Raw genomic sequence first — 16,547 nt, 5'->3', positions numbered from 1 at the left:
AAGAAAATATGAACTATCTCATTGGATAAACAATTGACCTAGAAAAGAGATCAGGGAGAAATAGTTTAAAAATTACTGGACTATTTAAAAAGCCCATGATCAAAGAATGAACCTAGACATCACTTCAAAATATTATCAAAGAAAACTCTGCCAATATTTTAAATCCAGAGGATACAAAAAAAAAAAAAAATTGAAAGAATCCACCAATTACCTCCTGAAAAAAGATCCCAAAAGGAAAACTCCCAGGAATAGTGGGGCCAATTTCCAGAGCTCCCAGGTCAAAGAGAAAATACTTCAAAACGGCCAACTGTTGAGTTTACAATTCAAATTATCATGGAGCTCACTGTCAGGTTAACATTTAGTGTTTTCACATAAAAGGAATGGAAGATGATGTTCTGGAAGGCAAAAGGGGGGAAAAAAAGCAGAAGAAAGGAAAAAAAGAGATTGAAACATTTTTAAATAAAGGCATAGAAGGGAGTTCAATGGCTCAATAGAGAGAGCTAAACTCCCAAATCAGAAAAATTTGAGTTCAAATCCAGACTCAGCCACTTGCTTAATATCCATGTGATCCTGGGCAAGTTACAACCTCTATCCAACTCAGTTTTTTCAGATAGAAAACAGGATAATAGTTGCTCCCTATTTCTCAGGATTGTTATGAAGATAATTGTAAAGCATTTTGCAAACTTTAAAAAGCTATCTAAATACTAGTTACTGTTATTATTAAGAACAGAATAAGTTTAAAATGAAACAGAAATAGAGCTCAACTCTCAAAGTGTTAAGTTAAATTTAGCTATACTTTTTAAAAAGTAAGATGTATATAACAATCACAGTTTAAACATATAATCTCTTCAGTTCTACTTTGTATATGAGAACGTTCTTTCATAGTTAAAAATTTCAGGAAAAAAATTTAAATATTAAACTAATAGAAACATATATCTCTGTATAAAAAATGGAACTTCTTAAAAATAAAAATAAAATGGCTTCTGTTTTCTTAATTTGGTTGAAAAAGATTAGAAGTGGGGGCAGCTAGGTGGCGGAGTGGATAGAGCACCAGTCCTGAATTCAGGAGGACCAGAGTTCAAATCTGGTCTCAGACACTTAACATTTCTTGCTGTGTGACCCTGGGCAAGTCACTTAACCCCAGCCCCCCCCCCAAAAAAAAATTAGAAGTTTAAAAAAAAAGCCATAAGTTCTAAGCAAAAATGCTAATATTATAGACTGCCTAAAGAAAGTTATAGAATCCAAGAATAAGGAAAAATTATGCTTTCATTATACTGCATCATTGAGAACCAGATTTCAAATATTAATTACAGCTAAATACAACACTGACTAAGGACAATGATTAGTTGAAGAGACTTAAGAGAAAGGCAACCAAAGGAATAAAAGGCTTCAAAGTTCATGATGTGAAAATCAAGTGTAGGAATTGAAGATGTTTAACCTAGAGAAGTGAAGATTTAAGAGAACATGCTAACTTTCATCAAGTATCAGATGCATTACTTAAGACGAAAAAGGGAATTAAAATGTGTCTTGTCATCTCAGGAGGTAGAACTAATCACACTAAGTTAATAGTTATAAAAAGGCAAATTTAGGCATTATTGAGAGAGGAAATTTTCATGAGAGCCATCTCAAAATGAAATGAACTGCCTCAGAAGTGATAGGTCCCTCTACTAAAGGTTGTATACAAAGACAAACTATGCTGTATGTTCACTTGTCAATCATGTTACAGAAAAGATACTTTGGAAAAAAGCTTCAAAGGCCCCTTCCAACTCTAATATTCTGTAGTTCAACTTCATGCACAGTTTCAAATAAAATAAAAATTTTCTCTCCATTTACATACAGAAACAAAGGGATTCACATTAGCAAATAAGTCAACTCAAGTTAAGCATTTATTTTTCTTTGAAATTTGTGCGAATCACTAGAAAAGGTAAAATTATGGTGTTTTAAAGTTAATGCTGGGAAGGAGTTTTATTAAGAATTTTAGGTAAGAAACAAATGAAACACAGACCTGGAGTATAAACTGTGCAAAGGCATGGAAATGGGAGGCAGATAATTGTGGGAATGACAGGGGGTAATATGTAATCAGTCTAGAAAAATAGGTTTCAGCCAAAATGCAAAGGGCTTTAAATGGAAAACTTTAATTAACAGAAGGGCTTATATTTTATCCTAAAGACAAATGGGAACAACCAAAGTTCTTTGGCAAGATAATGGCAGCTTTATCTGTACTGAATATAAAAGTCCTTAATTTTTCTATATATATTTTCTACTCCAGAATCTCTACTCTGTTGTATTAATATTAAACTTATTAAGCCTTCAAAGCAAGCTGCCAGTTCACTCCCAATCATAATTTTTTTACACTGTCAATGTCAGCACTTCTATATAGGAAGCAGTAATAGATTTAGAGCCAGGGTCTGTGAATTATTTTTAAAATATTTTGATAACTGTACTCTGATATAATTAGTTTCCTTTGAAATCATGTATTTTTTTTTGCATTTAAAAAAGATTGAGGTATCCATAGATTTTAGTAAACAACCAAAGTGATCCCAATACAATAAAGGTTAAGAACTCTGGGTTGCAAAGAAACATGTCTCCAAGAAGTTGAAGCCATTTCAGCCCCTCCTTAAAAAAAAAAAAAAAAAAAAAAAGGTTAGACTTATTGCTCTTGGCTACAGAAAACAGAAAATAAGAATTATGGGAAGAAGTTGAAGAAAAGCAGATTTAAGCTTGATATAATGAAAAACTTCCTAGTAACTACAACTATGCAACTATGGAATGCCATGGCCTCAGGAGAATACAATGATCACATATCTGAGATACAGTCACAATGATTCTTAGGTAATGGCTGGACCAGAAAGTCTATGAAATCCCTAACAATTTCAACTTCTAGATTCGGGGATTCCATTTATAGTATAGTAGTCAATTTCACTTATTTATTTTCACTTCTGCATTACTTATAACTACTTGCATCCTGAATGGCAATTTTTTTTTATACTGGACATCAAGAGTCCATACTTGAGGTCCTATTAGTTCACTGCTATCACTTATAAATTCACAACTGAAACAATTCATCAAATATTTATCAAGTGTCTTAAGTACTAGTGGGAATATAAATCCAGGTAAGTTTGAATCAATGGTCCTCTTTAAGTATTCAGTAATTACATATGATCACTCCTCAAAAGAAATCCAAAGAAAATCGTAGCATTCTACAATATCTTGTTAACATCATATTAATGTTATTTGATATATTTTTTTGGAATATGTAAAACACACAAGAAAGCCCCATCTGGAAAAAAATAGAAATGAGTTCTGGAGTACACAAAGAGACCAAAAGCCAACTGCAAAAACACTGTACTTTTCAAATTCAACGTATTTTAAATAATTTAGCTCAATAAAAATACAATAAACTACACTGACAAAAATAATTATGTAACAATTATTTACATCATGTCACATTAACTTATTTCTGAAGCCTACTAAGCTTTCTTTGCTAAAAACTCATCCTCTAGCAATCTTGAAATGGAAACTTTAGAGAATTATAAAAACCTGATCTCATAAAGAACTGGCACCAAAGTTAGAAAGACCCACCTACAGCACAAGCTGCTGTAGCATCCTGGAAAAGTCATTCTCTTAAAACTAAAAACAAATATTAGGCGCTTTCCAAACCACAGTTAGATATATATGTGCATGCATACATGCATGCATACATACACACACACACATCCCTCTAAAGACATCAGAGCTCTTCAACATGGATTTTACATCTTCTGTTAAAATAAAACTTAAAACACGTATATAATATTACTCAAATCACAGCACATATTCCCATAGAAACTATAAATTATGAAGGACATATATGTATTTTCCCTTTTTATTTAATCAAATATATCAACTTAAATATACATAATAATCTTAAGGTCCATATAACAACTTACAATAAGTTATGGTTTGTTCTTAACAATAACTAAGGAGATTGTTATTTGGATGATAACCTGCCCAGTCATCACTCAGGAATGTTTTCATGAAAAGAAAATGCAAATGAAAATTACTTGATTATTAAAGCATTTGAATACACCTAAAAGAGCAAGCCTGAAGAAGTTGAGGTCTGCCTGATGAATTAAGGCCAGTTTTCAGTAGCAAAGAAGTTTCAGAACTTGAGATTTAACACTAAGTGCTTGTTTGGTGATATCACTCAAAATGTAAATAATTTCTCAAATATCAATCATTAGGGGGCAGCTAGGTGGCGCAGTGGATAGAGCACCAGCCTTGAATTCAGAAGGACCCAAGTTCAAATCTGGTCTCAGACACTTAACACTTCCTAGCTGTGTGACCCTGGGCAAGTCACTTAACCCCAGCCTCATATACATATATATATATATATATATATATATATATATATATATATATATATATATATATATATATCAATCATTAAATATTTTAAAAGCATCTATACGTCAGAAAGCTCATGTACAAGGCTCTGGAAATACAAACACAAAAATGAAGTAGTCCCTCTTCTCAAGCACCTACAATTCTTTAGGGAAAAACAGTTAATAGCTAACATTTGGATAGCACCTACTATGTGTCAAGATACTTTGTTAAGTGCTCTACAAATATACTCTCTTTAAGTACAAGGAGAACATGGTTATTTAGGGAAGGGGGGCACTGGTAATCTAGCAGGAAGGGGAATCAGGAAAATCTATGGACATGCTTGAGGTAAGTATAAAAATGTTCATAACAGTTCTCATTAAGTTAGAGGCAAAAAAACGGAAATTAAAGGGATTCCTACCAATTGAAGAATGGCTAGATAAATTATGGTATTAGCCAAAGGACAGTTTCAGAGAAACCTATGAGCTGAATCAGAATGAAGTGAGCAAAAGCCAAATACTTTATATAAATCTATAAAAATAAATTTGTGTAATAACAATATAATGCATCATATAATAATATAAATATATATAATAACAATATTATACAGGCAAGCAACTTTAAAAGACTCAAGAACTTTGATCAATGTAATGACCAACTATGACTCCAGAGAAAAAAATGAAGCATGTTTCCGATAGAGGGGTAATGCACCCTGGTAAAGAATGAAACATCTGTTTTAAAACACCTATACCATTGCTATTGGTTCTGCTTGACTACATATACTTGGGGAGGGGAACTACAGAAGATGGAGATTTATAGAAGATTGAAGATGGAATCCATTGCAGAGAGGATGAAAGTAGTCTGGAGATAGAAAACAGTCCAGTTTGGCTAGAACATAGAATAAATGAAGTGCTAACATCAGATAATAATGAAGAAGTAGAGGTGGAACCAGTTTGTGGAGATCCTTGACTATCAGAACAGGAGTTTACATATAGTGATACAATCATAGTAGTGCATTAGGAAAATTACTCAGGTGAGCAATGTAAAGGATAGCTTAGAATCAGGGCAAACAAGAGGAAAATAACGACTTAGGAAGCCATTAAGAGATTCAGCAAAGACAACCTGAAGGGCTGGTTGCAGAAAAGGAAAAGAGATGCCAAATGCAAAAAGGGTTTGAGGAATAGATAAAGACAGAAATGTGTCTTTATGTGTGATGTCTCTCCTATTTACTCTGGCACATTGCCTCCCAAATAATCTCGTCTATTTCTTGAATCTCCCAACCTTTCTCTGCACTGGCTTACTACCTTCAAAAATGCCCATGTTTTTTGTCCTTTAAAAAAAACAAAAAAAAAAAAAAAAACCCTCACTCCAGTTATCTCCTCATGTATTGCTCTAGGTTCTCTTCATTCTGTTACATTCCAGTTCACACTAGCAATTCCCTTTCTCCTCATTTCATTCCCACTAAAGTGACCAATCATCTTTTGATTGCCAAATAAGATGTTTTCTTAGTCCTTACTTCATTCTGTCAACAATCTTCCGCTAGATATATTCTCTTCTCTGATTCTCATGGCACCACTCAGGCCTGGTTGTCCTTCAGTTTATCTGATGGCTGTTTTTCAGTGTCTTTTGCCAGTTGGTAATCTATTTGACAACTCCTAACAATGGTAACTCCCTATGGTTCTGTCCCAGACTCTTTTCATTTCTTCCTCTTATCTTCTTTCCTGGTATAGCCATACCAATTTTTTTCTAAGGCAAATTTAATGGTTTGGATTTTATTGATATTTTTAAGATATGATTTTAAAATTTTTATATTTATATTTATATTTATATACTCACACATGACACATTCATAGAGATGGTTGTTAAATCTATGGGAACTGATGAGGTTACCAAGAATGACATCTCCCACAGACATCATCAGGGATATTTAGTGCCTACTCTAAACTTGGTTATTCCCATATGGCTCCTTTTCCACAAGCTCGCCCTACTCTAGATACATACCTCTACCTTTCTAACAGTAACTCAGGCAGCTTTCTTGAATAACTGATGTCTAGAGTCTGACCAGTTTATTTTCCTTCTTTCCCCTAGTCATAAAGCAACGGACTCCAAACTTTTTTTGATCACATAAAAATTTATCGGTAAATTTTATCAGTGTAAAATGTGTATTTATCAGTAAATATATCAGTATTTTTGTCAGTATCCTAATATATTTATCAGTAAAAAAAAAAGTTTGTGCATAAACACCTAATATGTATATTTGTAAGCCAAACACAAGAAACCTTTAAAAAGATGATTAAAATGCAATAGCTATTTTATGATACAAACTCCTTTTTACTATCACTACTAATATTTAAGTCATTAAAATAACTATTTCATAATGGTTTAATAAAGATAATATAACTGAACATCCTTTTTTTAAGATCTTAGTTTAACACTTTAGGACATAAAGATTCAAAAGTCTGTCTTATTCTATTTATTCCCATATAATTAGGTCTGCTATAACACTTGAAATTTTGAAACAACTAATTTGTTCCAATTAAACTGATATGTTAGAGAATATTCTGATACACAATTCCATCCACAAGAAACATCTAGAGAAAACAGAAAACTACTCCACTTCATAATAACTTACAATTTATAAAATAAAAATATACCTCTTCTGTTGCCCAACTCAATGCTAGCTGTTCCAAGAAGCCATCTTTGAGGTACTCAGCTTGAAGTGATCTCTTCCCCCTCAAGTTTCTCTGAGTTTTCTGTTTGGATGTGTCTTTATACTGACTTGTAGTATTATAGTTATACTCATCCTTTATCTCCCCTAATATACTGTAAAGCAAGAGACTCTGTAAAGTAACATTAGACTGCACCTGCTCTGTAGAGAATATATAAATGAATAAGGTATATGATAAATGGATGGAAAATTATAAGGCTTATATTGACATTTTATTGCAACATAATTCTTTTGCTGCAAAAATAAATTGAGGAATTGTTATTTTGGTTCTGTCACATTTTTACAGACAGGACAGTGGCTGCTTTTTGTTAACAGCTTTACAAATTACCACATAACAAAAATCAGTCTTCTGTTTCATAGGCATTAATGCTATGAAATTTTAAAAGTCATTTATTTCTAACACAGAATATTTCATTATTCTATATGACTAAATCTAAAGTACTGATAACCTGCTTCCCCTTGCCTTTTCCCAGTAGTTTTGAAGGAAAGGGGGGAAAAAAAGGCTTTCCCCCCCCAAGTATAATTAATGTCAGTATTTAATGTGAAGAATAAGTGTATATTAACATTTCCTTACAAACCTCAAAGAGTTCAAAGTTTAAGATGTTATTTTCTAATATAGAGAATATAGAATATAACAATTTATAAAATGTTTGAAGACTTGACTAAACTATCCTCTCTAAATTCAAAAGCAGCTGTTTATTCAGAAACACAGATTAAAATACTGTGAATATCCTGAAAGATGAATATTTTCATGTTTTTTCCATAGTAAGAGAAGAATATGGAGTTTTTTATTATACTAAGTTATATTCTAATCAGAGCTTCTATTTGTTTCTTATAATCTGGTATACCACTATCCTGCTCGAGAACATAATGAGAGTTAAATTAAATAGGAGATATTCAATCTCTGGTAAACCTTAAGACTAGCTAGCTAGTTTTCATGTTAGTTCTAAAGATCATAAATGTTCTTCAAAATAAGGAGTGTTTGCTCATTAATCAGACATAAAGAACATCATTGATACATTTCAAGTGCCAATAACTGCAGGTAATGGTGCTAGCTTAACAATAATATTGCAAAAAAAATTTAAATATAACATTATCCACTGCTCTCTAATGTTGAAACTGTCTAGTCTATTTTACATTAATTGCAATTTAACTATCATATATACAAAACATTATTTAGAAAGATATTAGTCAAGTTGGACCTCCTGAGTGCCAATACTTCAATATTTTTGCCAATTAAGTGAGTAATAAGTGTGCTTAAATTCAAGTTTTAAAATATTAAAAAAATAAAATAAAATATTAAAGGACTGCTTTTGTGGAAGATACTGTACCAAGAAAATACAAACACAAAAACAAAACAGCTGCTACCCTCAAAGAGCTTACCTTCTTTTAGGAAGAGACAGAAATAGATAGGCATATATATATGTATATATATATATATATATATATATATATATATATATATATATATATATATAGACAGATAGACAGATAGATAGACAGAGATAGATAGATAGATAGATAGATAGATAGATAGATAGATAGATAGATAGATAGATAGATAGATAGATAGATATAAGCAAAGGGAGTGAAAGAGACAAAAGGCAGAGCCTATCTAATACCTAGAGAACTAAGAAAGAATATTAATGCAGAGTTCTAGAGGAAGGAAGAAAAGAAAAAAAGAAAGAATGAAAGGTGGCTTCATGGAGAGAATGGCCCCTGAGCTTACAGAAAGGAAAGAATTTTTAAATTAAAGATAGGAAATGAATTAAAGATGGGAAGTAGGAATGAAAATGGGGGATAGCGCAGAAGTGGACAAAGTGATATAAAGTTCATAAAGCAACAGTGTGGATGGAAATCAGAGGTTGTAAAGATCAGTACGTTAAAATTATTATTGAGGTGAGCTGTATGTTCTATTAACAATAGAAAATCACACTAGATTTGAACATAGGAGAAAAAAGTAACAAACTTAGAAAGGTTATTTTAGATTTTTTTGGTTTTTTTGTTTTTCTGTTGGGAAAAAAAGTTTATCTAACCTCATTCTGAAGTCTATTCAATCAATCAGATACAGAGTTTATCTAACTACTCAAAATGAAGCAAAATAAATAAATAAATAACAATGTATTACTCACAGTCCAAGTATTGCTTTATAGTTTAGAACTCACAAAATGGAAATTAACTCAACCAGTACTCATATGGTGGGCCTGAGGAAAGATCCTAAAGAACTAATTTTTTTTCTATTACTCATAAACAAGCCCTAAGATTAAAATTCCAAAGTGTTAAAGATGTTCTGGAACAGATAAAAAAGCATTTTAGTGCAATTTTTTAGTCTACCAATGCGGTAGATATTAAGTAAACCTTCTAACACCTCTACAACTTTCAGTCCAAGAGGTGTGCCTAGAACACTGAGTAGTGAAGTGACTCACCCACTTATTTACTTTCTCCCTGTTACCTAACTCTCAGTTTTCTCATCTGAAAAAGGGGGAAATACTCACTCTACTTATTTCACAAGATTGGTAAAAACAACAACAGAGTACTATGTAAACTATATACAAATGTGTTCTATTATTACTACTAAAGTTTGACCAACTGCAAATACTTAATCCATCAGTATACTAAATGAAACTTTTAAATTCTGGCAGACCGTTCTTCCCCATACCTGGAACTCATCTTCCATCCTTTGGGTCATAGGTCTTCTCTATAAAGGGATAACATTTTCCTTTAAGATTCAGCTCTGATGCTACCTCCTTCTGAAGCCTGCCCAGGCTTTTGTTAGTAGCTCATTTCATCCTTTGCTCCTTACCCACAATTCTTCTTTATATTACCATACCACATAGATTAAATTAATAGCTCCTTGAAATAAGATTCTATTATTTTTCAACATTATGCTCCTTAATAGATACTTAGTGCTGTTGAATTGAAAAAAAAATCTCAATGATAAAATCTAAAAACATCAATAAAATGTAATAAAATTAGAGAGAATCTAAGCAAGTATTCAGACAGAAGCTCTAAACAATTTAACGATTCTAAAGTATGGAGTTCAGATCAAATATAACAAATGTTCCTTCAGTTAAGAATGGCCACCTTGGAACTGAAAGGCTACAGGAAACCCCCTTCTCCTCCCAGCTAACAACTCTGGGATTTCCCTTCCCTCCTCTCACTGCCAGATGTTTTCTTGAACCACCCCCACTCTCCCAGTGACTACCCAATTTGATGTTCTCTTCAGGCAGGATATGCAGTAAAATGACTGGGAACACAGAAAGAGAAGGGAGAGAGAAATACAAAATGCACTCCAGCCTCTTCATCTTTCCAAGTCCCAATTTTACAAATGAAGAACAAAGCTCAGAGGAAGGTAACTGGATTGCCCAAGGTGATAATGTTAGTAACTGGCACAGTCAGAAGTTGAGTGCAGGTCATATGGTCCCTGGGCCTTTGAGTACAACCATTTAATCTGATTCCACCTCAGACCCACATATGAAAAACATGAGGAGTTGGATTCCAAGACCTCTTCTCAGAGCTCTTCACTTTCACCTATGACCCTAGGGTCATTTAGCCCTTATGATTTGGCTTTTGTAAACCTTAAAATTACTATATAAATCTTACTATAATTATTACTTAATATAACTAAAAAGAAGAAGCATTTTTCCCTCTCAAACACACATCTAGCAAATAAACAGGAACCTTCATAATCTACTTCCCCTTTGCTATTGGCAAAAAATTTAAAACCTTAGAAAAGCTCAGAAAGGCCATTTGTTAGAAGGCTAAATAAGACCCTATAATATTCTAAAGTAAGCTAAAGATAGAAGAAGTAGCTACCATGAAAATCTACTAGGCACAAGAAAAGGAAGTGAGATTTGTACCAAACAAAAAATGGTTGCTGCAAAGAAACCTACAAATGGCCTGTCTCATAGCTCAGAGACTCCTTGGGAACCACATTTCTATTCTAACTTTCAATCCCCAACCAATCCTCCAAAGCAACATTCCAAGAATCATCAGTGACAGAAAAGCTAAAACTTCTCAATTCTAGATCCAATCAAGGCAAGTCAGTTAATCTCTTAGAGTCTCAGTTTAAGAAAGACTGGGCTACATAGTCTCTAAATTATTCTTTGAACAGCAGCAGGTAAAGGAATGACAAGCGGGGAGATAGATTCTTACTAACCCAAACTGAAATCAGAATATATTTTCCCATATCAATACCATGATGTATGGTGGTTGCGTTCTATATTACAAATAATATAGCATAAATTTCAATAATGTGAACTTTTGCAAAATGGCTTTGAGAACCTAATCAATCTTTACAACATTGATTCTCTAAGAAAATTTATTCTGAATTCCAAATCACTCAAAACAATAAAGGTCTGTATGGTGTGAAATGGTATGGTATGAAAATAGGTACATAGCCAGTATGGTATGAAAATCATTCAATAACACAGTATGTAATTATACTTGCTATAGAATTGAAAATGCAATTTTAATCTAGGTTCTATTCCATTAATAAATTTTTTTACAAATTCTTTCCATTCTAGAATAATTATTCATTCTTAAATCTGACTTACAAAGTAAAGCTTTAGTCCAAATAAAATTTAACCCATTTCCCCAAAACTTTTCTATCTAGAAAGCAGTGTCAAAAGGTACATGAATTAATCCATAAAATTGAATTATGACATTAAATTTGAAAATACAAGAACCTGAAAAAACTTTTAAACCATATGAACTTTGAATTGATGTCATGAAATGAAACAGTGTGAAAACCTCAGAAATGAGCAGATGACTAAAGGCCCATTTTATTTTACAGCCTACCAGCTCCCTAACCATGCTGCCTGCTAAATCACTTTCAATTTTACTCATAAAAGTTATGCACTATTTGTCAACTTTTATGATTTGAATTAGAGTTTAAAAAGCAAATATATGTAATCTTCCATACACCTCCTCATATTCTGAGCTACCCCTTCTGACTCCTACAACACAAACACACACACAGACACAGACACACAATCTATACACTTGATCTCTGGCAAGGCAGATGTCTCAGAATTCGTTTCACACTCTTCAAAATTAATGAGGATTCCTTTATATTCCTAAAAATTGAGGACCCTTATGAGCTTTTGTTTACATAAAGAGTTGTACATATCAATACTTTAATAAAAATTAAAACTGATTTTAAATATTGGTTAATTCATTAATAATAACCCCATTAAATATTAGTATAAATAATCTTATGAAAAAGTGACTATATTTTCCAAAAGAGAAAAAATATTTAGTAAAAATTGTACTGTTTGATAGATAGGTATTATAGAAAACAAGTGGATTCTCCTATTTACTTCTGCATTCAGCTTACTTTGAAGGCCGTGATTCAAATATAAAAAGAGACTCCAATATCAAGTAGATATTTAGTTAGAAAAAAGAAGGAACATTTTAATAGGCAAATAATGCTTTAATATCATTATGAAATAGTTTTGACATAAAGGACCCCTCCCCAAGGATTTCTGAAGACACTCAGGTGTCCTCAGTCCATACTTTGAGAACTTCTGTGTAAAGGTAAACAGGAAATTCAGATAGTGAAAATGCAACTTAATAACTCACCAATTCATTCTGATGAAGTTACCACATTCTATATGTGAAAGCATTAGTTTATTCAAGACAACACCCAAATAATTGATTTTCTAAATTTAATAAATGTCTTAAAATATATCAAACACCTTCATTAAAATATTCAAGGCAGTCGAACTTCATTGAGAAAAAGTGTTTGAAGGAATAGAAAAGTCTTTTCCAAATTTTCCAAAGATGCAATGAACATGATAATCTGAAAAAGCAACAGTAAAGACCAACCAGGAAATTATTTTGGTTGTTTGTTTAGATAGAAACAGGAAGACTACTCATTGCTAATAGAGATCTTTAATTAAGAATAAGAGAAGGCATAATCAAACCTTTAAAATGCTCAAGGATACTCAAATTTCAAAATGTATACTTATATCATGTTCTCTACTTACTAATTTCTCTAAATCCAAACCATTTTTAGCACTACCCACAAAATAAATGTTTCAGTTCAATACTCTCTTTTTGGAAGGGTTCCATACAATAGGAATGATGTTTAGGATTTAACATGAAATTTCACAGATAAAAAGAATTAAGCAGTCTAATAAGGAGCTATTAATAGAAAGTTGTGAGGAAGTGTTTTGCCAGAGATCAAGCATATAACTGTTCTTGTTTGTTTTTCTTAACTCTAATTCAAATAATAAAAATTGGCAGATACATATCTTGTATGAGTAGAGTTTTTATTAATATAAATAAAATTGAAAGCAGTTTAGGATGATCAGGGAACTGGTGGCCCATATAATAAAGTGGAGTTTTAGTCATCTGCTCTTTCTGAATTGTAAGGAAGGTACCTTTGAAAGCATCTAGTCCAATTTCATGCCCAATATGCCAAATTGATAAACTATTTATGGCTTGTGCTAGATTCCAAGGTTTCCATAAATGTAAGAGTCATGAGATTTGAAGGGGAAATAAACTAAATAACTTATGTCCTGTGTTAGTTTCTTTCAAACTTTAAATTTTAACTACCAACATCCCCGATATTCAAATATGGGGGAGGAGCTAGAAAGGAATTCCAAACTCAATATCATGTCACTGCATGTAACATAAAAGTCAATGTGAACAATGAAGCACAGACCTATTTGGGCAAGTCACCAATCTTTTGATCTACAGAGGTCTACCGTTCCTTCTTTGGATATTAGTGGTATCTGGAAAGAAACCAAAGCTCTCACAAGGATTATTAAAACAGAAATTCCATGAGACTACAGGCATCTTTGTATGATCTGTGCAATACTAAACATTTTGTGAATACTCAATAAAGTATCAAGCTTTCTCGGACATTTGCTCAACTGTCATTTGTAAACTATTTACAACCAATTACATAATAGAACTTCTATTCTCATTTCAAGTTCCTTCAAATAACTATACTCTCCTAATATCTATACATCAAACCTTAATCTCTCCTTCCATTCACCAACATACACACCTTAACAGTTACACTTCTACAACTGCTTCTTCGATAATACATTAACTTCTTATAAAATAACTGTTTCAAGTTTCCAGCTACAGGAGTCAAAGAGTAAGTATAAATAATTGCAAGCAAAAAAACAAACAAAAAAAATTAATGCAGAGTAACACTGCAAGTAAATAAACCAACAACACTCAATTCTGGAGTTTCCATGTTTTTAAGTAGGTTTCTTTTTTTTTCTCTTTTAAAGACATAATATAGCTTCTCATTCTACTACATTTCCTACTAAAATCTGAGTGAGCTTAGTTTTCTACCTAAACAGGTCTTTTTTTGCTGTGCAGTTATCATCCATTGAGTGAAACTGCAGACTGCTCTCACAGTATGTAATTATACTTGCTATAGAATTGAAAATGCAATTTTAATCTAGGTTCTATTCCATTAATAAATTTTTTTACAAATTATTTCCATTCTAGAATAATTATTCATTCTTAAATCTGACTTACAAAGTAAAGCTTTAGTCCAAATAAAATCAATTCTCTGAGCATCCCTATTAGTAACGTCGGGACTCCTGTTGGAATGTCACTTCGGCTAGACAAATGATGAGTGCTCTCGCTACATTAATGCCATGTTACTTTAAAGTATACTTTTCCTTGAAACTAATGGGCCTAGAGAAGTTACTTTTCATATAATGTATAACCTAGATTAACAACAACAAAAAAAAACAACATAAATGTATAACCTAGATAAAATGTATAACTCCAATATATAACCTAGATTAAAAAAAAAAAAAATTCTGCAGCCAGTTGCCAAAAGAAATCAACTTAATGATGCTCAGGGTTCAAAACATTAGTTATCGATGAGGCCTAAATAAAAAACAAAATCTTATGGATCTTAGCGAACATTAGGACAAGCAATCTCCCAATAATTAGGAGCATTTCTCATCTTCCTTGTATTCAGAGATGCCGGTGCTAGCTCCACAATCAGTTCCTCTAGAGTGTCCTGTATGTGATGATGGGAAATAGCTCGCTACTTGCCTGGAATCTTCACTATCTCTCTGAATGGTACTTCTCCCTCTCAAAATAATGAGGGCCCCTACAGAAAGCCAAAGGTTTCCCGGAGCACGTATTAGCTCCGTTTTCCGAGCCACTTTAGCAGTGTCCCCAGGGACATTCAGCTTAGCCTGAAGTAGAAGGGATGCGAGGCAATGCCAGGGAAGCCTTCGCAAAGGCAGCATCGGGGGCAGCTTCAATACCGCATTGCTGCTGCTGCTGCTACGCTACTACTACTGCTGCTGCTGCTGCTGCTGCTACTGTTGTTGCTACTGTTGCTGCTGCTGCTGCTACAGTTGCTACAGCTCCGCTGCTGCTGCTACAGTTGCTACTGCTCCGCTGCTGCTGCAGCCGCCGCTGACTTTCTCCCACCTTCCCCCTCCAGCCCAGTCCAGCCCAGTCCTCCGTAGTCCGGCTGGAGGAGCTCACCCCACAACTTCGAGGAGGCGGAGGAGCAGCAAGTCGGGTACAAGGCAGAGTGGGAAAGCCGGCGCGGCGGGCTCCGGGAGCCTCTCGCCGCGCCCCCCGCCCGCGACGCCCCCTCAACCCACCCCCGCCTCACCTGTCACCAGGGCCGGGCTCTCCCCCGAGGAGGCGGCGGTGGTGGCGGCGGCGGCGGCTCCGGCCAACGACGTCCTCCGGCCGCGCAGGCTCCCGGGCAGCAGTTCGCATCCGTCCGCCGCCCCGGCGGCCAGCAAGCCCAGCAGCAGCAACGCGGTCCAGCCCGGGCCCGGAGCCCCGAGGCACGGGGGATGGAGGCGAGGCGGCGGCGGGGCGGCCGCGGGCCACGGCCACGGCCACGGCGGTGGCTCCAGGGGCCGCCCCCGCCGCCTCGGGCTCGGGCGCCCGCCCGCCCCTCGCCCGCTCCCTCGGGCCTCGGCGGCGTCGGGAGCTCGGCTGCGGGCCCCGCTCATGGGCTCCGGTAGTTTCTCTTTTCTGACACGGAGAGGGGGAGAGCGAGCGAAGCGCCTTCAGGCCGCGCACGACACCCGGCGCGGCCGCCGCGTCGGAACCTGGGGCCGCTGCTCTGGCGCCGCCAACCACCCGGCAACAGCGCCAACGCCGGCGCCGCCGCCGCCGCCGCCGCCGCGCATCCCCCCGCCCCCTCGGCCGCGAGCTCCTAGTACCACGCTCAGGCTGGCCGCTGCCGAAGGCTGCTCCCGCTCCCCCCGCCCCCCGGCTCCCTACGCTCCCGCCCCTCGCTTGGGCACCGAGGCGCGCCGCGCCCCACCTCCCCGCGCAGCGCGCAGGCGCGGTCCCTCTCCCGCGCAGGCTCCGAGAGGCGGCCCCGCGCGCTCCCCTCCCCCTCCCTCCTCCGGGAGGCGTGGCCCCAGGAAGGGGTGGGCGGAGATGCGGGGAGGGTTGCTCCTCTGAGGGAGCTTTCCCTCTGGGGTTTAGCCACGCACAA

General features: G+C 35.7%; 1 protein-coding gene across 2 annotated transcripts in view; it reads right to left on the bottom strand.

Moving 5' to 3' along the window:
- STIM2 (stromal interaction molecule 2) overlaps positions 1 to 16,162 on the bottom strand; it is a 126,252-nt gene extending 110,090 nt beyond the window's left edge. The window contains exon 1 of one of the 2 annotated variants that reach the window (XM_074276013.1): positions 15,702 to 16,162. In XM_074276013.1, the coding sequence (XP_074132114.1) occupies positions 15,702 to 16,053 (352 nt within the window). In that variant the 5' untranslated portion in view covers positions 16,054 to 16,162. The remainder of the gene's footprint in view (positions 1 to 15,701) is intronic. The other variant, XM_074276012.1, reaches the window with a different exon arrangement.
- Between the last annotated feature and the right edge of the window lie 385 nt (positions 16,163 to 16,547).

The sequence above is a fragment of the Sminthopsis crassicaudata genome, chromosome 6 (assembly GCF_048593235.1).
Source record: "Sminthopsis crassicaudata isolate SCR6 chromosome 6, ASM4859323v1, whole genome shotgun sequence".
Classification (NCBI taxonomy): domain Eukaryota; kingdom Metazoa; phylum Chordata; class Mammalia; order Dasyuromorphia; family Dasyuridae; genus Sminthopsis; species Sminthopsis crassicaudata.
The sequence above is the reverse complement of the archived record's forward strand: the minus strand, read 5'-3'. Positions and strand labels throughout refer to the sequence as shown.